Source organism: Photinus pyralis, unplaced genomic scaffold (assembly GCF_008802855.1).
Source record: "Photinus pyralis isolate 1611_PpyrPB1 unplaced genomic scaffold, Ppyr1.3 Ppyr1.4_LG1, whole genome shotgun sequence".
Taxonomy (NCBI): Eukaryota; Metazoa; Arthropoda; class Insecta; order Coleoptera; family Lampyridae; genus Photinus; species Photinus pyralis.
In genome coordinates this window covers 28919253-28946441 of record NW_022170249.1, presented here as the reverse complement: position 1 = coordinate 28946441, position 27189 = coordinate 28919253, and the positions used below count along the sequence as shown (strand labels likewise).

Sequence of the window (27189 nt, the reverse complement as noted above, 5' to 3'; positions counted from 1 at the left end):
AAAGACTCTTATGTATTGTTTGGACACATTGATCTTACTAAATAAATACAGCCATAAGTTTCGGCCGATAGAGTAAAAAGCTAAAAACCGACCCCCGCTTTAACGCAGATTATTACATTAATGTTAATTTATTATAGTTCCGTTCTATTGTTTAAATATAAGTTCCTTTAACGTTTATTTACAAGCCGTAAACATAAAGTCTTATATTTGCAAGGTTAGGGTTACGCAAGATAACATAAATTTAGTTTATAACAGAAGTTTTTGTTAATGTCTTAATGACCTTAGAATCTAAAATTTTTCCTACTCGAAACAAAGCATATTGAGAATTTCAAATAAGGTAATTTAATATTAAAATCGTTTTCAATGTTGATGATATCAATGGGAAATACACTAAAATTATGTTCGCCAAATTAATTGTAGAGAAAAAGACAATGATTACGTTTATTTTCATTGCAATGGTCTGCCTAATATTTGAGATCGGGTTGTTAAAACTGAAAACATCACAATGAAAACTCCCATTTATTTTTAATAATATGCCGACGCATACACAAATAAATACGGTAGGATTTTAGTTGGACTTTTTAAATTAATGACTGTTTCCGCCGACTGTTTACACGAACTGGTGTTATCAAGAACACCGAACACTACTACCAATAGTAAATAATGAAAATTACCATCGAGATTTGAGCTTGAAAGGAACAGGGGAAAACAAGCGATAACAATTCCGTTGGCATTGCGATTAAAACCGATATCCGAAAACTCGGGATATTTAATAATAATTATATATAGGTATTTGATCTTTTGGCTATTTACGTGGATAAGTCACAGTGTATATCAACAAACAAACAATAAGATTAATGACAAACAATTAATGATAAAATTACCACAGTATTTTTTTTCACAGTCCGATTTTCTAAATACTAAAAAGGGCACAAGACAATTTAGTTAGAAAGTATTGACTACTTTCATAAAAATGTTTGCAAAGAAGATACTTTTTTAATTTTCGCTTGAGAATAGAGAATGTTAGGGCGGTTTTTATTTCCAGTGGAAGTTTGTTTAATATTTTTACTCCAAGGATGTAGACATTGCTTTTGTTTATATTATGAAGAAGGGTGTTCCTGTGGTGTTGAAGATTGGTGGATGAATCGATTGGCTTGGATTTAAAGGGGTGTGTTATTTTGGGGGCGGGATGATTTTTATACGGGGGCGGGTTTTCAAGATTGAACTTTTTGTTTTTTTTATTTTTCGATCTCTAGAAAACTTTCCCTCCTATCCGAGGAGAGATGGGGTGTAACGATTTATTCTCAACTTTAGCTTTTTTTGAGGGTTGCTGGCTCTTCACAATGTTCAACTTACATGTCCACAAATAGTTTTTGATTATGTACCTTTTTCCAGGTCAGGTATGACTCCCAAATATTTCCCTGACCTGCTGAGACCCAGTTGACGTCCTCGAAGGTCCGCTTTCTTTCTATTTGTAAGTGGAACAACCTCGATCTTTTCCGGGTTAACGGAGAGGTCATGGCTACTGCACCAACTATCCACCTGTTCAAGAGCCCAGCATGAGCTCTTATTTGGAAACTTTCCAGTTATGACCCGCTCCGCTCCGTCTAGCACAAGGCACCACCACAGTGGAGACAACCCTCCACCCTGCGAACATCCTCTTGTAACCGAGGCGCTTATCTCCATCATCTCGATTGAGGACATATGACCCTGCTTCCGTTGATGACGCGGATCCATCTCGGAGCGTTATTTTCTTACCGATTGATATTCCTGATTTACATTCCGTTTAAGTAACTAGTTGATTTGTGCTCTTATAGGGGCCATCCAAGTGTTATAGATTTCTGATTACTTTCTTCTTCTTCTTTGTTTTGCCTTCCGAGCTCGTGCAGTCGTTCTTATTCTTTTCGGCGCTTGCACTTTTTTGTAAATTCAAAGGACGTACACGCCATAGTTGTTAGTCGACAACTTTTGTCTGACTTTTTAGGATTTATTGTACAATCGAATTGTAATTATTGCATTTAACTTGAACGAGTATAGCTCCGTTGTTCTCTGCGGAAGCTTACTTTGATATTAATTATTAATACTCTCTGACTACGTGTTGATCTCCTTTTTAGTAAAATAAATAAATTTAAATATGTATTTACATTGCAGATCTATATAGGGTGTCCTTTATGTATGGAATATTATATATCTCGGTAAATATCGACTGTATATAAAATTTTTCAATATGAATGTTGTTTAACATTTTATTTCCCTTAATAAGGCAGCATTCAGTTGTTCTGATTTCAGAAAACAAATGAGCAACGAAAAACAATTACATTTTTTTAAATTGCAATGTATCCTTTCATTACGCTCATTTAATAGAGATATTTCCCTTTTCGATTGTATAACATGTTAGTACCCTTATTCAAGAAAATTTTTCAAAAAAAATTATCATAATTACATCAATAACATTAATCTAGATATCTTACATGAAAATAAAACAAATGAACGTGTACGTTTCTTGAAAACAACACGAAATTAGCAATAATTGCGGCAGTAATTTCTCCCAGAATACTCAGACATGAATTTCAAGTTTTCCGTGATAGGTTAGTTCACTGCCTTGCAGTTAATAATACAATTTTTTAAGCACTTATTGCGATAAAAACCATTTTATTGCTAATTTCATTTTGTCTTCAAAGTTTAATAATAAACGCAGACGTTCATTTGTTTTATGTTGATGCAGGATTAATGTTATTGATTTAATTATCATAAATTTTTTTGAATGAAAAATTTTCTTGCGTAACATATTACGTCATCGAAAAGAGAAAAAAATTTTTTATTAAATGAGTTTAATGGAAGGGTACATTTCTATTTAAAAAAATGCAATTGTTTTTCGTTGTTCATTTTTTTTTAATAAAAACAAACTTTGTGCTTGTAGAGCGTCTAAGAATTTTTCATCTGTGACGGAGATGGGAATTTCCTTAGACCATTTTCGAGCATTCTGCGGGCTAGTCCGAATTAGGTTTTCCTGCAGTTTTCCTAGTTCGTAAGCTAAATACCCGTGTAATATAGAACAACTTAAGACCTTCTGCAGAGGCACCTCTAAAAATCATCATGTGGGTCGCTCTGTAATTGGACATCACATTCTAAAACTATGACGTCAGATAAAAAATTGAAAACCGTCAGATTGTGGCAAATATTTAATCAACTTTTTTTGATATGACCAATAGTAACGGCTTCAGCATCTTACTTTTTATTCACCCTGTATACCGTTGAAATAAAATGGCTACGACGCCTGGGCGTGGTTTCTCCTTGAATATTTTTTCCATATTGAAATTGGCTTCCCAGCTGTGCTCTGCACGGACCGATCACAGAACCCGCATATTCTCACCGTCCGTCGAATCTAACAACCTAGTCAGCATTTGTGGAATAGTGCTAGCAATGATTTCCAGAACTAACCTCTTCCGTTGCGAAGTTTGCTAGTAAACAAGTTTCTTAATTAACCCTCATACGAAGCGAGGTTATACAGGGTGAATGCACTGGCCAGGGTATTTCCGAAACACTTTTTCTGGAAATCTCATTGAAAGATGTTCCCGAACGGCTCTAAAATGATGTACAGGTGCACCATCCTGCTGCATATGCAACAGTTGCGAACTATCGTAAGGGGCACGTTAGGAAATGTATCCCCTAAATCGTTTTACAGTAAATGTAAGTGGCGCTCTGATGTTATAAATGAATGAAATGAATAAAAATATTATAAATAATAGTAATAAAGTATATAGGTAATATAAATAAATCAAAAGTAAAAAACGAAAATAAATGAATTGCAAAAAAAGGGCTTCAAGAATATGATATCAGAATTACAGGGCCGTATTAAAAAATTAAGTTGGAGATTGTTCCGCAAATACGAATGGTCGGAAAAAAAAATATTGAAAGTCGCTGTGAAGGAATATAGGAATATAGTTGGTAAAATCGAAAAATACGTTTTTCAAAATATTTCAAAAACCAAAAAATCTTCTTAGACCTTTGATTCCGCAACTTTTCCCCGCATTTAAGCAAATTTGTAGACTGCCCTCCACATTTGGGTAGGTGCCTACATTTTTTGCAATTTATTCACAAATATCCGTGTTCGTAAAATTTCATTGGAAATGGAGGCATCCGCGTACACATTTCGCATTTTTCAACTTTTGGACCCTAATTAGAAAATCTGGTTAATGGTATACTTTCCATGGTTCTAATGCATTGCACAATTAGTTTAGTACTGAAAATTGCAAACTCGCCAAATATGTCCAGGTATATCATACGACATTCTTCTCTCTGTAGCATAGCGCTAAAAACAACATAAGTAATTAAAAAAGCACATTTTTACACGGACTTACATAATTGCTATTAGTCTTTTTTTTGTTACCATTAAAGAAGTACAGGAAAAGACGAGTTTGAATCGCAAATGAGAATTCCAATCACATTAAAGATCACCTAATTTAGGCAGGTACTGTAATCGTTTCACTAATAAAATGCTCTCACTTCCGCATAGACCAACCTTGAATCTCATATTTTATTATGATTATTGCGTAACTTGAAGCAATTAAAGTTTGTGAAAACCCTCTTACGTAATTAAAAGCGGGACGGGCTAGGAGTTTGCGAAGTTTGTACACTAACAAGATTAAAATATTGCGGATACAATGCGTAAATGTTAATCTATTCCTCGTGTTATACAAGGCATCCCAAAATATGTGCCAACCTTCCGCGTTTTTTATTCGTAGATCCCGGATATTTGAGTCTGCAACACGCACCTCTTTTTTACATTTAAATAATATTTAAACAGGTACTATGAAAGTGTCACAAGAAATTATTAATGGTGTGTCATCAAATTGTACATTAATTAAACTTTTTTTATTAGTACATGCTCTACTCGAGATAAAAGGCGTAAAAGTCTGTGAATTATCTCCCTCGAGAACCCCCTTATCTTCATCTAATACCTGCTGCTGTGATTTTGAGGCGAGATAAAAGTGTCATGAATTAGCTCTTTTTGTAAGTTATGAAAGGTTATCCGGAGTTTTTGCTCAATTTTAATTTTTTGCGGTTGACCGAGGATTTTGCTTTTAATTACAAATTCGAGGAATTTAGTAGCTATAAAGCTAAAAAACGAAGTTTTAAAAAGTTGTTTATAAATCTGTAGGTACGTGAGAAAATTAACGTTCTAAAATTGTTAGGTAACTGAGTGCATTTGTACCTTAAGGTAAATTTCCATGGAGAAAGTCTACATCCAAAAATTGATCTCAACGTTCAAATGAACTAAGAGCGCTTCTTTTACCGATTTAATCGGATGCTGTTTCCTGCACATTTATTTAACTAATATTAATTGCACTTACTTAATTGGCCGGATTGAAATTTCTAAATTCACCTATTGTCTGCATGGGCCCTCAGCTTTATTGCTCATTTTAAATTAACATAGGAAACTAAAACAATCTAATAATTACCTAACGGGACTGAAATTCTAAAATATTAATTTGCCTTCGTCTTCTAAACGGCAAGAGCTTTCGGACGCAACAAAGATAATTGAAATATATTGACGGGAACGGTTGCAATCGGCGGTTTAATTACAGCTTTGTTTACGGTAGCGGTAGCTCAAACACAACTCTAGAAAGCCTACTCCTAATCACTTCCGGCACGATACTTTTCGTAACGAAGCGCCTCTAGATATAGGGTGTTGATCTACAGAGTGGTTACTAAAACTGATAACTTCAAGGCTTATATCTGCACCCCTCCCTCTTTTTCGCGTTTCCAACTTTCATGTCTTTTTCAAAGCTTTATCTACCTCTAATTTATTTACACCTCCATGTTCCTGTTAAAAATTTTTTTGTGCAACCTTCACACCACACCATCTTCCCTCTTTAACAGCGCATTCGTGTTTTTCTCCTTCTCCTTCCTACTAAGACGTAGAGAGATCAAAAGGCCATAACAGATCTTGTTGTATTCAAATATGTTTGAACTCCATGTTTCAACTCTAAATTTGGTTTTAAAATCAGACTTAGCTCTGGATTTAGATACTTAAGTTTCGGTCTGAATTAAGATGCTCATTAGGCTTTCTAAATTCAATCTTTAAAAGCCGAATCCATAGTTTGAAGTTTTTACAATGTATTTCTAAAAATCCTCATGAGCACCTTAGCTCCTTACCCGAGCTTCTCCCTCTTTAGCGTTTTAATTTCCAGAAATTTCTTAGTTCCTCTAGCGCTGGAAAATGCATAGACGTATATCAAAAGCTCAAATTAGTGTGAGGAATTCGTGGAAGTGCCATAAAAATGTGAAAATTGTTATACTGCTCTGAAAAGGTTTCTAAACGCTTTCCAGAGCATTGCTACCTCTGAGCTTTCTACATCCATTGCAGTGATCTCTTCTAACAGGTGGTCGCTTAGCCATTTCCAAGAGTTTTATTTTCAATTTTAAATTTTGTTCAACATAGGAAGATTTACACATATACCGCTTCAAAGCGAATGTGAACGGATGCATGTCTGGCGATAACAAGCGATAAGAAAGTGAGAGTTTTCGAGATAAAAAGCTAGTGAGACCGAGTTGTGAGGGGGGTTTCAGCGGACGAGTAGACACGTGTCATTCCGTTAAGAGCGACAACCTATAAATATCGGTGTGTGATTCGCATAAGTTCGTTGGGAGAAATATCCTCGCGTATGTGTGAAGATTTGCGGTCGACATTTAAGAACCAAAACGTACATTTATTGAGTGAAATCTATGTAGAGGATTAGCAGTTTAACTTCTGTTAAAAAGACCTCCTACTTCGAGCAAGTAGTAGAGAATTATGACAAGGTGCGGATTACCTGCAATTTTATATGTGTGCGAAAACTGTTTAGCATCCTGATTCGTTGCAAGGCCTTTTATTGCCGATTTGTAAAATATACGCGAAGGAACATTTTCGAATTGGAGAACCGCTTGTCAGCGGAGATTAAACTCATTGTGGAAAACGAAGAAGTTCTTTCGGATCGCTAACAATAGCTGGTTAAAAGCAAGTTCCTCGAAGTTGAGTAACGTCATTGGACACAATGTGCGATAGTAGTTATTTTCCTAACAAGTGCGTGAAGTTGGTGTTTTCTTAACGAAAGTAGGATGTTACCAACACGAGCGTAGGTACCTGCTTGAGGTTCGCAATTACCTTCGCACGCATGTTAGGAACAACGTTTTTCCTACAATCGTTTAAGAATTAATCAAATTACGTGCGCAAATTGATCAATTCCGGCACTAGTGCGAGAATGTCAATAGAGTGTAGGAAGATAAAATTTTGTATACAACGGCATACAGCAAGAAATTAATCGGTACATGTTGCGCACAACAAAAACTAGTTAATAAATTGGGCAAAATTAATATCAACACAGCGGAATATTGACTTATTGTTCCTGTGCATAATCACGCGAAATTGAAGCCGGCTTGCTTGGATTCATATGGACTTTTCTTCCGCTAAACATCTTCTGCAGAGGCACCTCTAAAAAGTATTATGCTGGTCACTCTGTAATTGAGCACAAGCCTGTTGAGGGCCCAGAACAAGAGAGGGATAATAAAAGATAACGGTACCAGGGTGAAAAGAATATTATCCCCGTCAATAAAGTAGCGGTTGGTTATTTTTAGGAATTTGAGTAAGCAATGTTGTTAGAAGTAATTTGGATATTCCTAGAGGAATCGACCTGTGAACATTATTCGCACGACAGATTGTTTTATTGATAAGAATCAAATTCAAACAAAGGATTTTGATTATTTTGTTTAATTGATGGGAAAATTGCAATTAATTTCAGTGATATAATTCCTCACATTTTGTGTAGCATTCCGAAGGGTGTGTATTTTGAGCAGGAGAATGCACCAGTTATTTAAAAATGGAACTTAATCGCCTTTGTAATAAAGTTCACATGCGTATTTATTCAAGTTTAATCAAACCAGGGCAATAGATTTTGAATTTCAGATTTTACGAGGAGATAAGAGGCCAAACTTTGTGCCATAATTCCTCACTTTCCTGTAGAATGAAACAGTTTATAAGTTTAAGGTTCTGCACTTGTGTAATACACAGTTTGAGGAAGGGAAGACATTGACACAAAGATGCACATTCTTCTAAATGGAGTTTACGGAGCGGGAAACGTAGGCACTTTAAACTTTGGAAAAAATTCAGAGTTTCAGGATGCAGAGTTTCCTTCCTGATTCATACGTTCTTTCATAGTGGATTTTCTTTCGACTTTTTTCCGTCAGCATTTTCTTCGCACTTTACATTTTACACTTTTCACCTCTACCTTTTGTTACTCATTCAGGAGCTGTACGTGTTTCCTTTACACCTTCTTCGGGCCTCCTTTCTTAAGAATCCCTTCTCCGTGTCTCTTTTACACATTTTTTACCTTCTCACCTTCACAATCTACCCTCGTCAGGATCACAATTCGATCACCTCTTCTTCAATTACCTTTCCTTCATCCTCAATTTGTTTTTCATACCTGTTTTAGGCATCTATACTCTTTTGATGTCCTTAACACCTCTACGACCCTTGAATCCAATGTAACACAAAACTTTGTACGTCTCTTTTGTTGAAACGTCCTTTTTACATCTCTCTTCGTCCTCGCTATTGTCTCCTCACGTTCCTTTCGGTAACCCCTCCTCGGATTTTCAAGCCTCGCCCATCTCACCTTTATTTCCTGCTTGGTTCGTCTCCACGCACCAAACGCTCTCAAGACAACTTTCAATCAAAGGAAGAAAGACCTCGGACACTTTATTAAAATTCATTTCACAGTACCAATTATTAACAATGTTCAAATGGTAAAAAATAAGTTTCCTTCTCCTGTTCCTTTTCACGAAGCTGAACGGCCACTGCTGTTTCAACCAAAAAATGCAAACATTTGTACTTTTCCTTGTCCTGTTCTGGCGGAGGAGTGACTGCACGCGTTTGAGACAGTAACGGATCAACTCCAACTACTGGGGAGTTGTCCGCTTGCCGTAAGTATTCTTGAGGGGGAGCAGTTGACATATTTAGGAACTGATGAGTATTCCAATGGACATTTATCGGTGCTACTTGTTCGGTACTAAAAATCAAACGATTTTAATTAAATGCGCTCTTTGGTAAACAAATCCTTCGTGTCTAATAGTGATTCATAATTACGATTAGCGAATAAAAATTGCCCCACCCCCCAGAACAATGGAAATCAATCAAAGAAATGCGCGAGAAAGCATTCCGTTAAGTTTATTGAACTCGATTGGTTTCATTGTACTTACTACTGGTATAATGACTTGCAAATCTTCTGCACGACGCGACATGTCGTTAATTAAGAGACCAATCAAGTTGGCAAAATGAAAACGTCAAAATTTGTAGGTTAACTTACATGCAGACTGGCGAATATTCTTCATTGGGCACTAATCCGCGACGAATGATGGTTTGCCATTCAGGAAGTACTTCTTCTTCATTGCCACTGGAGCTTCCGTTCATTTGTAAACTGTCATCTTCAGATCGACACACGAACGTCACGTTGGTATCAAACTGCGGATTTAACTTGATCCGTTTGTCGTCGCTCCAGCTTGCGCGAGACGTGCCGCTACTGCTTCCGGACGAGTTGAGCTTTTTACCCCTACGAGAGATGGTGTAGTGCAGTGGATCGTGACCTTCTCTTCGAATCATTTCCGGTAAGATCCTTCTTCGCGCGTTAATAAACCAATTGCACACTTGTAGTACCGATAAACTCGCCTCCTGTGAAAGGGTCAGCTTCTCCGCATCGCTGGGATACGCGTTGTACCGATGCTCGTACAGCCAACGTTTCAGTATCTTCACGGAGTGTTTGGGAAGATTTCCGCGTCGTTTTCTTACGGTACCGATTCCCGTGGACTGCACATTCGATACCTTCACCCTACGCACGGGATCGTTATAATCGGATCCCGAATCGCTTTCTTCCTCACTACTCGTCGATTGATAGTGGTCATCTAAAACACAACGATGGAATTAATGCCCCATTAATTACTAAACCTTTGCTTCCAAAAAAATTCATTTTATTTAAACCAACTATTAACCACAGCCGAATTTATTTCGATTAGTTTTTTTTTGTTTGGAATATCTACGGTAACGCGATAAGTGAAGTACTGAGTTGATGAAACCTCGTTGCTACCTGAAGTTTTGTTTGACCTGTAGGATGTTGAATCCATGCTATCCCTAGTTGCCCAGATACTTTGCACCATTCTTTCCCAGCATCTTCCTATTTTAGTATGATGCGCAGGTACACTCCAAGTGCCTATACCATAATTACAGGGTCGAATCCTGGGTTAGGTTGGATCCTCAAGAAATCTTGCTCTTAAAAAATCGCCCAGATCACACCTGACAGTGAGAACGACCGAGAATATTGAGATGGAGAGGACTGTGACCACCAGTTTCACGCGTCCTCTCAAATTTTGACATGAAAATTGTTCTTCCTGGTGAAACAAACTGGACTAATCAGGATTCAATATAAATTAGTTAACTCTAGACTCCACATGCTTTCGACTCAATCACAAGCAACAGTTTGTTCCACCACATCTCTTTGGTTGGAAATTGTTATATGAATTTTGATTTTAGTGTGGAGTATTTCTTTTACAATGGATCATATCCGTGCAGGGGCACTTATACGGAGTGAACACCTCAACCCTAACAAAGAGCAACAGACAACCATTTAGGAGGGTGGAACCGAAGGCACTAAGGATAGTAATGGAAAACAACAACCTCATAAGAAAGGAGATAAGGGAATTACTAGAAGGAAAGACGATCATCAGGAGGCTGAAGATGACGCAGCTGAGATATTGGGAACATATAAACAGGAGGAACAGAGACCATATCCTGCAGGTGGCCAAGAATCTACATGCCTCGGAATAGAAAGTAGGCCGGCCCTGCTTCACATGGAACACCACTAGACCAAACGGTCGCGACCTCGGAGATTCCCATGGGAGAGATGAGAAGAGTGGAGCAGAGACAAACACAAAAAGGGAGCAGATGCCCAAGCAGTCAAAAGGAGATAAGGGAAGAAGGAAAGACGATCATCAGGAGCTGAAAGAGACCAAATATTGGGAACATATAAACAGGAGGAACAGAGACCATATCCTGCAGGTGGCCAAGAATCTACATGCCTCGGAATAGAAAGTAGGCCGGCCCTGCTTCACATGGAACACCACTAGACCAAACGGTCGCGACCTCTCCCAAAAGAGGTGGAAAAGAGAGGAAGTGAGAAGAAAGAATGAAACGAGATCAGGCATCGGACACAAGCTACAAAAGCAGAGGTACAGCAGAGCTGACAATCGCATGTCGCGGCCCAGAGCAATGGGAGGTGGAGATGCATGTTAGGGACAATTGACTAAATTTTGGGAGAGGCGGCCAAATGTTTTTGGCGACCCAACGCCAACGCAACAATGACATCCATAATGAAGAAGGGGTGTCATTAAGTTTTAGAAGATTTTTAAAATATGGGACAGAGAGTTCTAAGAAGATTTTATAAAGACTCTGAGAAAATCTAAGGCTTTTAATACTTTTTTTATGAAGTTTTCCATTTTTTTTTTACTAAAAAGATTCTAGGAAGGCTCTGAGAGTACTATAAAATTCCGAGATTTCGAGAAGACTCAAAAGATTATACAAATTACTATTGTAAGTATTGTAATGGATCTAAAGGTTTTAAGAGTTTCAAGATTGTAAGAATTTTTGTAGAAACTGAAATAAGGTTCCGAGAAAATGCTTAATTTTTCCTGTAAAAAACTGCAAAAATGCCAAAGAAAGTAGTAATGAAATTACGAAGATGCTGATTTATTTTTCTTCAACGACAATCAATATCACTTCAACAAATTTAAATTAAATTTCCCTCACAATACAAAAAACATTCCCATATATTAAAACTATTGCTTGAAAACTGAAGGATTTAATTCGATCTTAAAATTTAACTTGAATGGCGCAAAAATAAATAGACATAACGACAAGGTATGCACAAGGATAAATAGAGCTCTGTCCAAACAAACAATAACGAAAGTCTACACACTCAAGGTAGTAATGTTTGACTTGACGGGAAAACTTACATATGTAATCCCTCAATGGAAACATGTCCTGAATGCAAATTAATGCTCTGAAGGAGACTAAAATGTCTAATAGTAATTGACAAAACCAATTAATGAATTACGAACAAATATGGACCTGTAAATTGTTACACAAATTAACATTGAAATGTTCCTTAAAGAGGAATTATCCCAAATAATTACTAAAATTTTCACAGACTCGACCCAGGGCCCTAATTCCTTATCGTCTGTTTGGTGATTCCTGGGGGAAGTTGATCTTGCCCTTGTGTGCACATTCCACAAGATACCTCTGCCTAGTGCCAAGTGGATTGATAAGGAACCGGTATCAATCTTAATTTAAAGCGCGGTTGTAAAGTGATTACTCAAAAAGCCATGCTATGACAGACACGATTAACTCAATTAATCGGTTCAAAGTTCGCGTACAGCGGTTCTAAAACAACAAATTATTGAGGAAATGGCGGCCAACTTGTGTATCAATAAATCCTATTTATATCCTCCAAATTTAGAGAAAAAGTGCGTAACTCGATTCTTCGATACTTCGAGAATACACCACAACTGGTTCGGTTGCCAGAAACCAACAACAATATTAATAGAGCAGCCGTCAATATACTCGTACGGTAACAGAAATAAAATAAAAAGCATATATGTAGGCTTCAAGAGGTTACATATTCAGTCATTAGATGTCAAGGGTCAACTAAAAGAATCGATTAGCAATATTATTTATTTAAATACGAGCAACTCAATGAAAGATCTCAATACATTACGGTGGCAAAAGCAAATTCAAAATTTTGGTACTTACAAAACTTGACAGTAAAAAATGCGAAAGGTGGCCATTACAAACTGCAAAAGATCATAAACTTACTTATGGCAAAAATAAAAGGCAAAAGATGCCCACAAAATCCAGTGTTTACCTTATAAAGAAACCCGATTTTTGGGGAAGTGGAATAGGGAATTTCCAGTTCCTCGCTGTATTCAGTACTAAAGCGGTGCAAATTAATTCGGTTTTTAATTAATTACTTGGCCTGTAGTTATCGGAAAAATATAAGATGGACATCGGACTCTCCGTTTTTTCATTGCGCGCTCATTTTGATACTATGTTTTGATATAAAGTCTAGTTTTTTTATATAACCCTGGACGCCATCTGTTGGTTTTTTCTACAACTCATTAAAACGTCACCACTGCTTACCCATTTTTCAATACTCATTAATCCAATCAACATCTAGTCTTAATTGGAATTTTCCGGCGCAACAACTGTTGTCGTTACCTACACCCCGGCATGTCTGCAAGACTGATAACGTATAAACAACTCGATGTGGAACACGTTTCTATCTTGTTTAATAAATAATTAACGGCGCTGAAATGATTCCCTTCTTCCCTGGCAAGAGAGCGTTCGGCGGCTGTAAGAATAATTTTTATCGGAACGGTCGGAAAAACTGATTAAAAACTTCATTAAAACTTACGGGTGATAGTGGCGGTAAAATAAACATTTATTGCTTTTGTCTTCTGCCCAAGTTTGCAGTACGGCAACCATTCTGGGCAGTTTATGCCCTTCATCAATCTTATAGAAAACATTGAAAAGTTATACTTAGAAGAGAATATAGGAGAGGAACACTTTGGCACGATAAACGCAAAAAGAGTGGTGAGAACAATCGGCGAATGATATTTGGAAAAAGGGAACACTTTCTTTGTAGCTTTTGTTGATATTCTAAATGAATTCGATTGGATAAACTGGGAGAAACTGTTGGAAATACTAAAGATGAAAGATGTCAACTAAAGAAGAAAAAGACTACATCAAACTAATATATGAAACAAAAAGCAAAAATCAGGGTGACCTATAAAAAGACTGATTGGTTTGATATCGGAAGAGGAGTTAGACAAGGATGCTGTGTGGACGTGGAGAAGAATGATGATTGATGAACACAATGGAATGACAAGATAAAAGTAACCTAGAAGTATTAAATAGAATTGGAGCGGAAAGATGTACGTTAAAGATCATAAAGCGAAGAAAAATGAACTGGATTGGACATGAACTAAGAAAGAACTGTTTGTTGAAGGAAGTAATCGAGGGAACTGTTCAGGGAATAAGAAAAACGGAAAGATGAAGAAGGAAATTGGTTGACGATCTGCAGGAGGGAGGAGTAAAGAGAAGAGCCAAGGATAGAGAGTTGTGGAGAAGAGCCATCAGAGACCTGCATTACCAGAAAACCAATGATGATCTTGAATTAACAATAATCTCAATTTATTTGTTTTAAATACGCTTTACACTGATAGTAATTTCCATTTTGTATTTAAAATAAGCATAAAAAATAGTGTAGTAATTTGTTAATTATAGTGAAATTAGTAAACGTAAAATTACTCGAGCGTACTCGCCGGCATAAAGTTCGATTCATGGAGGACCAGATAGGATCAATTCGCTAATTGTTTAATTCACTGTTTACAGCCTTGCTAAATCTCTACTATTGTTACGATGATTGCAAAAGTCGCCTATACGAATTACAATCATTAATTTATAACTTTCTCTTAACTATCGGACGGTGAGCATAATTCGAAACTATTCCCACCATAAATTTATTCAAGGTATAATTTAATTTTGTTGCTACTCTTTATTATAATACTAATCATTAAATTAACATTTTGAGAGTGCGCGTAGTAAGACAATAGTAGTTTAAGATCGACTTCCGTAGAATTTATCTCTTAATTACTATACAACTTGTCTTGTAGAGCATGTCAAGTTCTCTTAATTCCCAAACAAGTTAAAAAAGTGTCTGATATTCCGTCACTAGTAGACTTTAGCGCATTTTTGATGTGACAGATCAGTAGCTTTCAGACTAAGTGACATCAACAGCTTTTACATCATTGTTTTGATTACCTTCGCGGTGATTTTTATGTAATTCGGATCGTAACCTTCTGATGGCAAACCGAGCTTTCAACTTCATACACGCACTATGATGTTCTCGAGGATATTCTATTTCCTTATTTTAACACATTTAAAGGAATAGCTTTTAGCTTTCAGACTAAGCGATGCATGAATAGCATGATAGTACGAATATAATGCCGAAAACCCGAAAGTTCTACGATAAATTTATAAAAGACGCCCAAACAGCTGCCAGTTAGTGAAACAATAAGCTCCCTTTTGAGAATCAAAAATACAATAAGAAGGAACACCGGTTTGCAGTATTCCTGTCGCTGTATCGTGGAAGTTTTTAGAAAAAGTTAAGGTATTCTGATTCTTTACATCTTCCTCTCTCTTCCTTATCCTTCACTGAAATGTTGTCCGCGCATCCTTTAGACGTCCTCCGAGAAAAGTGTTTAAGTACAATAATGCCTCTAAATGCTAAGGGTTTAATGAAGTTCTAATTCGACACAGCCACTCCCACCATATGTTCTAATGATTGTAATTTTTTTACTTTTATACTAAGTATGCCGACTAAACACGGAATCCCAACCAATTTAAATTTATAAAGTGAAATATCACTCACTAATCGCTATTATCTAACGCGGTTACACCGCGTAACTAAAAATTTAATAACTTTTTTCAGTTCAATCTACCGAAAGATAATCACGAAAAATATCGGACGTAATAAACATTTTCCAGTAGTTGATAGAAATATTATATCACCTTATATTTATTAGGGCGAAGATAATAGATAGGTGGTAACCGCATTACGAAACGCTAAGCATCTGTCCTATTAACGCAAACACAATAGTAATCAAATAATTAAAGTGATTATAAGGTGTGGATGAAGATGTTTGTTGATTTCACATACTTTACGCATCTTTCGAAACGTTTTATTAATTTATCCTGTATGCTCGAATATTGGAAGTGGGTTTATCTCATTATAGTTTAGGTTTAATTAGGAGTTAACATTTCTTGATGTGATGCTGCGTACTGAACGAGAAATTAATTATGATGTAATGTTGTAGGAGTGTCGATTATCAAAAAAAGAATCATTAACTTTAATTACTCGAATATTTCCACAAAATCCTGAATTAAATTCTAACAGGAACTGCATTACAAGCAATCAGTGCTTTTTAAGGGTCATCAGAACTTTAAATTTCTACCCCAACGACAAAAGTTAAAATGTAACAAAATGAAACACCAATAAAGAAACTTTCCTTTTTTTACCAAAAATCGACTACACCAAAATATCTCGGGAAAACTTTTTCGTATTAATTTTGGTGCGTAGAATCCAAAAACAATTCGTACTTTTTCGATTAGACTTCTCAATCAAAAGTTATAGACTAGAAACCAATTTCGAAAGAAAATTCAAAGGGCTGTAACTTTTGAACTAGTAGCCCAATCTTGGAACTGTTTGAAATTATGGATTCTACAGGCCACATTCTATAAGAAAATGTTTTTTCCCCGTCGATCTGAGACAATTTTTTTTTCGGGGCAAAAAACGCAGTTAAGTATAACCTTCCTTTTTTACCAAAAAATTGACTACACCAAAATTTCTCGGGAAAACACTTTTTCCTATTAATTTTGGTGCATAGAATCCAGACGATTCGTACTTTTTCGATAGACTTCTCAATCAAAAGTTATGGACTAGAAACCAATTTCGAAAGAAAATTTAAAGGGCTGTAACTTTTGAACTAGTAGCCCAATCTTGGAACTGTTTGAAATTATGGATTCTACAGGCCACATTCTATAAGAAAATTTTTTTCCGGGTCGATCTGAGACAATTTTTTTTTTAAAAAGGCAGTGTATAACCTTCCTTTTTTACCAAAAATCGACTGCACCAAAATTTCTCGGGAAAACACTTTTTCGTATTAATTTTGGTGCGTATAATCCAAAACAATTCGTACTTTTTCGATTAGACTTCTCAATCAAAAGTTATAGACAAATGAAAATCCGTAAGAAGTATCATCTAAAGCCCTATTTAAAAAAAATTCTGGGGCTATACGAGCTCTAATCAGTCCTCAAAGTTTGTATAAAAAATTCGATTATGGAAAGTTTCAGAATTATTGAGAGACCAGAACTCCAATCTGCTGAAAGCAATTGTCTTCAGTTTTATTATTATTACTAGTTTCCAGCCAACAGATTACTAACTAGACAAGTTTTGCGAATAATAGCCAATTAAATTTTGACCTTTTCGTCAAATGTTTTGCTTAAGAAGTATTTCTTCTTAACAAAACAATTTGACGAAAAACGACAAAAATTAATCAGACGATTTTTAAGCACGCGGGATAATCGGCATGATTATTTCCTGAATAAATATTCACAACGGTTCAATATTTGCGAAAGAATTTTCACCAAAACTGGACATCGTCCAAGAGATAAACTAAATTAGCACAGTTTCGTATCTAAGCCACAGCAAGTTTGTGGTTGTCCAAGTATCTTTGATATTTGAAACTATAATAAGATCAGAGTCGATAAAATTTTGACACATTTTTAACCGCGGTAAAATTTTGACGTTTGCAAATTAATCGTTGAAATATGGACAGTAATTGTAATACTGCATGAAGGAAATAATCTGAAAAATTGCCCATTTAAATTTGCACAAAACAAATTCATATAATATTCAAAATTTAAACTGATTTATCCTTACACTTAAAATATCTCCCATTTACAGAGAAATTTCGAGAAAATTCAAAAAATTTAAGTACTAAATTACAACTAACATTGAAGTGACGTGGTCATCCTTTTGATCCTGTAATCACATCCAAAAAATTCGTTATTTCATCTGTTTCTTGGCAAAATTTTTTAGTACTGAATACTGATTAGAGTTGCTGACAGCCCTTAAGAATTTTCAAAAGCTTTGGCGGTTTGTAGCAAGAAAACCAGGGAGGATGTTTGCTTTTGGCATTAGAATCACAAACCAAGGTTCTTGGAGGGCAGAACAGAGTAAAAATTGTGCACAAATACAAAGCGTTTAAATCACCAGTAGCATAACAGTTAACAAATTGATGCATAATAAATGTTGAGTACAATGACGATGAGCTTTTGTTTTACTGCTTCAGGAAATATAGTATATAAGAAAATCAATATTTGATCAACTTTCTACGATAGTGTTGTACAGTAAACTTTGCGAAATGTCAAATAAAAGAGAAATTTGATGATGTTAGTAGGTACCTTGATCTTGCAAGTCCTTCAAAAGTTGAAGGATTTTCTTAATTAGTTAGGTAGATACACATTTTTACAATTTTTCTGTTTATTGCCTCACCCGCCGGCTTAAATGTGAGATTGCGTAACGAATAAAATAACTTCAACATTTGGGATGCAAATACGTCAAAATATCAGCAAATTACCAGGTGAGTCGGGCCACTTTCCATTCCGTACCTGTGGTGCACATTAATGTAGGGTAGTGGGCCATTCAGCGAGCATTGAAAGTGAAAATAACGTTGTTTAAAAACATTCCTCGGCATCACATGCGTAATGTAAGGTGTTGTCGATAAATGTGCTAAGAATCTGGCGGGTTGTGAAAGGTTAACGTTGATGAAATTTTTCATTTCGCTCAAATTGTCATTAAACGAAAATAATTCTGAAATCATCATACTAAGCCGGTTTTAACCGAACCGTTTAAAAATTCATTAAGCGTTATTTTTTGTAGGTATTGAAATACCTTTAACTTGAAGTAAACTTTGCCTCTAACCGTTTAGCATTCCAATTGCAGGTCTTGCAACAACGATATCTGTGTAATGGATCAAATAGTAACACATTAATTACCTACGCTACGTGCTCGTAGGTGGGTACCTATTATTTATCAACTATTTCGACACGCGGAATGGCAATAAGTTTTAAATGAGTCAGGTTCATCGCCATACAGATCGATATGATCAATGATTAGATTAATATTAGGTTGAATGTCAGATCACTGGCGCCAAGAAATTGTGAAATATTTTTATGGTATCTGTTTACATCGCCCGCGGATTCTAATCGCCGAAAAACGTGATAATCATACTAATAAATAGTTTATAAACGGTGTCAGTACGAATACTGCCATTGTGAAATTTTTCATATTACTCGGTATCATTCGATGACAATCACTTTCAGTTTAAGGGCACTAAGGGGATTCTTTTTTTTTTTACTCAAGAAATGCCACAGTCGGTACTAAACGTATTCACTGGAGGTTAATTAGATTCAATTTACCTACTAATAGCCACTGGTCAGGCTTCTGTTAAAAATTTAGAAAGGGATGTCGCACAGGTGTCAATTTGAAAAATTTAGCAGTCGATCTCAGACTCAGATAAATCGTTATATGCACCCATGGTCTTCGGTTGTTTTTTTATACATTGCAATTTCACCAATAAATTAACAAACCGAGAGAAAATTAACTAGGGTTGTTCTGAAACAACAAATGTGTTCCTGAAGGCACTCATTTAAAGGAGAAGCAACATAGAGAAGGAAAAACCAGTTGTTTGACCACAAAAGATCGAATGAAGTACACTATCTTAACTAAAATGTGATAGTTTTACCCGTCCATTTGTCCGATTGTTCCCGTTTAATACGAGAACGAAAAGAGACAGCGATGTTAAACCTACCGGTGTCAAGTTAACCCCCCATTTTTGAAATTTTCAGAATATTTTTATTGCAATCGTTTGTTACATTTTCACGTTTGTTGGTTAATCGTTGTGTAATTATTCAAAATTCAAAAATTTGGGCGTATATATTATATAGTTACATAGTATATAGTTAGCCCCCCCCCCCTCCCTAAGATGCAATATTTCATTTTTTTAGTTGTAATCGTTTTTTGGTGCTTGTTGCCCATCAGCTCGGTTACAATATGCATTCAAATGGGAAGGCATATAGTTTATGACTCCTCCTAGTCTGAAAACACACATCCAACAAACGATTGCAAATAAACAAATTCAAAAATGGTAATGTTGGGGGCTAATTTCTTCTTCTGTAGATGCTATCAACCAACAAACGGTAAAGAATACCCAACAAACGATTGCAATAAAAATATTTTGAAAGTTCAAAAAGTGGGGGGATAACTATACGCCCAAATTTTGAAATTTGAATAATTAAATAACGGTCAACCAACAAACGTGAAATTATTAAAACAGACTTCCGCAGAAAACAACGAAACTATAATGGCTTGTAACGACCTTTTCGCGATCAGAAAGGCGCTTTTCAAAATGACCACAACGTTATGAGACACTTGGAACTTAATTCCTTTCAAGTTGACACTACAACTCCACGGACCCCCTGTAGGTTCGGTGCATCCCATCCCGGCGATGTACATCCCTGCACCGTTTTCGCGGCGACAACCGATCCCGGCGACCAAATTATAGCACCTCCGAAAACCATATCGAAATTATTTTCTTAGATTATCGACCTCACAAGTAATCTAACTCAAAATAGACTAGAGCCTGCACTACATCAGGAAGCTTTTAGTGTAAATTGTACTGTAAGTCTCTAGCTTTTGTAATTGCTGAGATCTCAGTCGGACAGCCAGCCAGCCATAACGAATATAATAGCGTATTTTTTTCCGAAAATGCGCTTTATAAATTGTACACCTTTTTTACATCGCGTGTTATGTAGCGAGTAGTTTTTAGGTGAGCGAGACATACACAGTGATATATTTAATGAGTACGAAAGTATACGAATTTCCTGTGGCGAGTGTTGTACGTGGTCAAAAATTAATCAAAGCGTGACAAATTTCTACTTCTCGTCGTTTTTTTAACAGGTAGAACAGTAAAATTAATTATGTAAGTCTCTCATTATGAAAAATACTGTCGACGATCAATCTTGAATGACAAAATTACCATGTAGCGACCATCTGCATGAATAATTCCAATTTTTTGCCAGTATTTTCCATTTTAGATTCGTTATTTAATGATCGTAAGTTCACGTATGAAGTTGTTAGCATTGCGCCTCCAAACTAATTCGTTTTTAATCATAACTCGTTGCGAGCGTTGCGTTTTCCACATTACGGGAAATGCACCTATGGAAATTGGGAAGCGGTTAATTATACACTCTGAAGCGAGTTATAAATTAATGCTTTAACCTTTCCAATTCGTGGCTCGGTTCCATCATTTATTGAAGATTTATTGAAGAAATAAGTTTAGAGATCATTCGACTTTGACCGAATTAGACTTTTCGCACAGTGCTTTGTTTAACAATCTCCTTTCAAACGAGCCAATTTAACAATAAATTATTAAATAGTTTAATTTAATTACTTAACGGTTTAACGCACTGTAACAACGTCAATGACACGTGAAAATTTCACTTATTGCTATATTAGTGGATTATAATCGCTTTAAACTGTGTTACATTGGGGTACAAAAGACCCTCCATTTTGACGGCGTGGACAAGCGGTAACACTAGGAGAATTCTTTTAATCTGTTCGTTTTCTCTCAAGGCTATGGGGACAAAGCATTGTTGGAATTGTAGAGAACTTGGGCATTTGCCGAATCGATGTCGAAAGACTAGTGGGAGACCTGCCGAGACGAATCGTAGGGGATTGTTTTGAGTTATTACTAACTAACGGCCAATCGTTAATTAACGAAGCTGAAATGGTCCAATATTAATTCTTCCTCCTCTTCCAATCGGGGAAGTCTTTCGGATGCTGCAAACATAATTTAAATATCTCGACGGGAACGGCTACAAACTGCAAATTAGTTACAATATCTTGATTTCCTTATTGGTGGCTAAAATGGCGCTACCAATTAGAGTCATTACGTTTACAGACTCTTTTCCTAAAGAAGCGCCGAAGTATGTACCGGGTGCGTTCATTAAATTCTGATATTATTCTTGTATGAAAGAAAGAAATTGTGAAAGGAACACAAATTTAACTCTTTTTAGTACTTTTAAATCACGTGTTATATTGCACAACCATTGTCGCCGTTTTGAATCTTACGAGGTGAATTTTGTGGTACTGTGGGTGCTTGCATTAATTAGTTACCATATTATATACCAACCACTACCTACCATCATTTAGTTTCTTGCGAGTTTTTCTGAAGAAATTAGGCGGCACCTTGGCAAAATTTTCCGTAATTAGGTGCTACTTACAAAATATGCAATAAACCGTTATACGTAAAAAGACTGTCTTGCGTCATATAGATCTAGCAATCTTGTTATTGCAGTTATGGTATATGATGGTATAAGTAACCTGAGCGGCCTTCGAAGGACGTTACTTTGTAATTCGACCGGTTTTTCTTTTATATTAAAAAACACAGCTGCATATCTTAGATTTTTTGGTAGGTCATCGGTTATCGTTGCTTAATATCTTAATTAATTCTTTGTGATTGTTTGCATTGTTGCGCGTCAATTAAATTTACTTTGCGTAATTCTAAACTTATTTAAACAAAAGATTATTACATAAGCTACCTATTGCTTTAATTAACACTATCTACCTACATGTCGAGTATCACGCTGCAAGGGCGCCCGACACCTCGGGGCTTTCAGTGAAAGTGAGAAAGTTACCCCAATGTCAATATTGGATGTCATAGTTCTGTATCTTCTTCCCAGATGCGGTTTTGTTTAAAATAATGATGTAATAACGATTATTAATTTACAGTGAAAGTTATGAGGTATACCTGCCTACAGAATTTGCAAGTTGCAACTTACAATGTTGTTATGCTAATGTACTTTCGTTCAAAAGGCAACATTGGAGCCCATCGTACCCGTTTTGTGTTACTGTAAACGTAGTCAGCCAACTAACCCATTAAAAAGTGAAAACTTGCAATTGGCCAATATTGGCATAGGTATCTCATTCTTAACGTACTGATGTCATTAGTATTTCCCTATCGGATGTTGGTTTTTATACCTGATTAATTGATATTTCTCATCAATACCGATACTGGACTTTTCAACGCAAAGAGGATGTCCCTAAGGCCTTTTAACGTGTACTTTGATGATGTTTTTGGGACGACTCTGTCGATATAGTGCATTAATTGAAAAATTGAGATTATATAATAACGAAAAATAACAGGGGTGCCAATGGTGCCATTAGCTAAAGGGTAAAAATAATACCATGATCAATGGCAAATTTCGTATTTTTGCTCGTTGCTTTCAATTAAAAGTATGCATTGTTTTCATTGAATTAGGGTGTATTTTAGGCAATATTTTAACGAATATACTGCCTCTCCAATTGAGTTCTTTTACCAGTGCGTAACCTTTATACAGAAAGAAGATAATCGGAACAAGTAGTACAAGTTAAAAAGGCATTTCGAAAGAAATTACTATAGAACACTAAGCCAGAGCTGGGCAGAATACTTTCAAAAAGTATTTGAATACTAAATACTTTTACGTCCAGCACAAGCGAATACTAGATACAGATACATTGAAAAGTATTCAAATACTTTAAAAAATAAGTATTCAAATACTTTAGAATGTATTCGAATACTTTCAAAAGCATTCGAATACTATCAAAAGTATTCTAATACCATCAAAGGTATTCGAATACTATAAAAAGTATTCGAATACAGTAAAAAGTATTCAAATACTTGTCACTCAAATACATTAAAAATTTAAAATAGTATACTAGATAAAAGTCTTAATACTACTTAAAAAATCAAGTTATACTTTGTATGAGGTTAGCTTTTTTTATATTTCTATTGTTATATACAAATTTAAGGGGAGTAAAAGCGTATTATTATTATTATATTATTATACAGGGTGTTACACGACCGTTCGAAAAAAAAAAATCGGGTTGTAGAGGGCATCAAAACAAGCACTTTTTCCAAATAAACCGAGGGTCCAACGTGTTTCGTTTGGGAGCCACCCCCCAAAGAGTGTTGAAATCTGCATTTCTTCTTTAATTTTTTTCTCAGCAACCATAAGAGTTACAAAGTCGGGTGGCATGTCTTTGAATAGGTTTTTGGGTATGCTCTTTCCGATTTTGCAATTTTTTTTTCAAAATTCCTACCCCTAAAGGGCGCACCCCTAAACTAGGGTGCAAAAAAAAATTCTGATTTCGACGAAATTTGGTATCTGGGGGTTTTTTAACATGAAAATCACGAATCTGAAATTAGTTTTTGAAAATTCGAAAAAAAAAGTTCCACTGCAATTCTTGGCGGGACAACGAAAATAGAGATAATTCCACGAAATTTGTTGTGTACATACTAAACGAGTTAAGGAACAAAACTGTCGAACAGTTTTTTTTTAAAATAACTATTCAAACAAAAGTTATACTCATTTGAATGTTGGTCCTTCGGGTCGCGAAGTGTCCCAAGCCTACTAGTAAGCCATAATTTCGCATGTGTTGGTTGACAATGTCGCAAAAACAAAAGATTAACGGTTTGAGTCGATTTTTTGTTATTTGGAATTAATTCGGTCATTAAATGATTAAAAAATTCGATGTATCGATTAAAACACCTACCAAGGTATTTTAAAGCGCTGATCGATTGTTTATTATCTAAAAATTAAAAATTATGAAAAAGTATCATACGGAAAGTGATTTGACTTTTTCCCCTACCTTATTTAGATAATAAACAATCGATCAGCGCTTTAAAATACCTTGGTAGGTGTTTTAATCGATACATCGAATTTTTTAATCATTTAATGACCGAATTAATTCCAAATAACAAAATATCGACTCAAACCGTTAATCTTTTGTTTTTGCGACATTGTCAACCAACACATGCGAAATTATGGCTTACTAGTAGGCTTTGGACACTTCGCGACCCGAAGGACCAACATTCAAATGAGTATAACTTTTGTTTGAAAAGTTATTTTAAAAAACTGTTCGACAGTTTTGTTCCTTAACTCGTTTAGTATGTACACAACAAATTTCGTGGAATTATCTCTATTTTGGTTGTCCCGCCAAGAATTGCAGTGGAACTTTTTTTTTCGAATTTTCAAAAACTAATTTCAGATTCGTGATTTTCATGTTAAAAAACCCCCAGATACCAAATTTCGTCGAAATCAGAATTTTTTTTTGCACCCTAGTTTAGGGGTGCGCCCTTTAAGGGTAGGAATTTTGAAAAAAAAATTGCAAAATCGGAAAGAGCATACCCAAAAACCTATTCAAAGACATGCCACCCGACTTTGTAACTCTTATGGTTGCTGAGGAAAAAATTAAAGAAGAAATGCAGATTTCAACACTCTTTGGGGGGTGGCTCCCAAACGAAACACGTTGGACCCTCGGTTTATTTGGAAAAAGTGCTTGTTTTGATGCCCTCTACAACCCGATTTTTTTTTTTCGAACGGTCGTGTAACACCCTGTATAGGAGGTACCTACCAGGACCATTCTTATTCCAGTTATATCCTTAATAATACGCGTACCAGTTTTTAAAGCGTCGTGCACATGATACGTACGCCTTTCTGAAATTAATCCTTGCGATTTTGGAACAGATCCATTTTTGACCATCCGTTTGTCCGTGTGCATGATAGTTTGTTTAGAAACGTACCTACGATCGCTTTGAAAATTGGTACACATGGTCTTAAGGATATAAGAAAGGTCCCTATTGTTTTTAAGTTACGTAGACTATCGAGTTCGGTATTCAGATGTATCGGATTTTTATATTTGATTTTGTGACAATGGAAACTTTCCCTAAACATTTCTAAATTGTTCTCAAATATTTGAATAACTTAAAAGTACTGCCTTTTTTTGAGGCCGAAAAAAAAATTGTCTGAGATCGACCGGGAAAAAACATTTTCTTATAGAATGTGGCCCGTAGAATTCATAATTTCAAACAGTTCCAAGATTGGGCTAGTAGTTCAAAAGTTACAGCCCTTTGAATTTTCTTTCGAAATTGGTTTCTAGTCCATAACTGAGAAGTCTAATCGAAAAAGTACGAATGGTTTTGGATTCTATGCACCAAAATTAATAAGAAAAAGTGTTTTCCCGAGAAATGTTGGTGTAGTCGATTTTTGGTAAAAAAGGAAGGTTACACACTGCCTTTTTTTGAGGCCCGAAAAAAAAATTGTCTTAGATCGACCGGGAAAAAACATTTTCCTATGGCCTGTAGAATCCATAATTTCAAACAGTTCCAAGATTGGGCTACTAGTTCAAAAGTTACAGCCAATTGAATTTTTTTTCGAAATTTGTTTTTTATCCATAACTTTTTATTGAGAGGTCTAATCGAAAAAGTACGAATTGTTTTGGATTCTACGCACCAAAATTAATAAGAAAAAGTGTTTTCCCGAGAAATTTTGGGGTAGTCGATTTTTGGTAAAAAAGGAAGGATTATACACTGCCTTTTTTTTGCCCCGAGAAAAAAATTGTCTCAGATCGACCGGGAAAAAAACAATTTTCTTATAGAATGTGGGCCTGTAGAATCCATAATTTCAAACAGTTCCAAGATTGGCTAGTAGTTCAAAAGTTACATTTAAATTTTCTTTCGAAATTGGTTTCTAGTCCATAACTTTTGATTGAGAAGTCTAATCGAAAAAGTACGAATTGTTGTGGATTCTACGCACTAAAATTAATAAGAGAAAGTGTTTTCCCGAGAAATTTTGGTGTAGTCGATTTTTGGTAAAAAAGGAAGGTTATACACTGCCTTTTTTTGAGGCCCGAAAAAAAAATTGTCTGAGATCTTATAGAATTTGGCCCGTAGAATCCATAATTTCAAACAGTTTGAAGATTGGGCTACTAGATCAAAAGTTACAGCCCTTTGAATTTTTTTTCGAAATTGGTTTTTAGCGCATTTTTGCAAAAAATTTTTTTTGTAAAAAGTAGCTTTTATTCTCACTTTGGCTGGCTGGCTGGCTGGCTGGCTGGCTGGCTGGCTGGCANGTCAAATCTTCAAACGCGAATTGCGGGTGAAAGGGACGTCGGAAGGGGGTACCGTCAAAGGAAATGTGGTAGCCCCCGACACGATCTTCCTGATGGTGGAGTCAAATCTTCAAACGCGAATTGCGGGTGAACGGGAAGTCGGAAGTGGGTACCGTAAAAGGGAATGTGGTAGCCCGCGACACGATCTCACTGATGGTGGAGTCAAATCTTCAAACGCGAATTGCTGGTGAACGGGACGTCGGAAGGAGGTACCGTCAAAGGGAATGTGGTAGCCCCCGACACGATCTTCCTGATGGTGGAGTCAAATCTTCAAACGCGAATTGCGGGTGAACGGGACGTCGGAAGTGGGTACCGTAAAAGGGAATGTGGTAGCCCGCGACACGATCTCACTGATGGTGGAGTCAAATCTTCAATCGCGAATTGCGGGTGAACGGGACGTCGGAAGGGGGTACCGTCAAAGGAAATGTGGTAGCCCCCGACACGATCTTCCTGATGGTGGAGTCAAATCTTTAAAAGCGAATTGCGGGTGCAC

The 27189-nt window shown here is 36.1% G+C and overlaps 2 protein-coding genes across 2 annotated transcripts in view; one reads left to right on the top strand and one right to left on the bottom strand.

Annotated features, from left to right (window-relative positions):
* Window positions 1-27189, top strand: part of LOC116159748 — a 46397-nt gene that overhangs the window by 11074 nt on the left and 8134 nt on the right. The window lies entirely within an intron of this gene.
* On the bottom strand, window positions 8731-10069 carry LOC116159749 (homeobox protein TGIF2-like). Its single transcript, XM_031472825.1, has 3 exons — window positions 9977-10069; window positions 9342-9933; window positions 8731-9044 (listed from the first exon to the last, which is right to left on the bottom strand). The coding sequence occupies exons 1-3, from the start codon at window positions 9996-9998 to the stop codon at window positions 8765-8767; spliced, it is 894 nt and encodes a 297-aa protein (XP_031328685.1). The 5' UTR covers window positions 9999-10069; the 3' UTR covers window positions 8731-8764.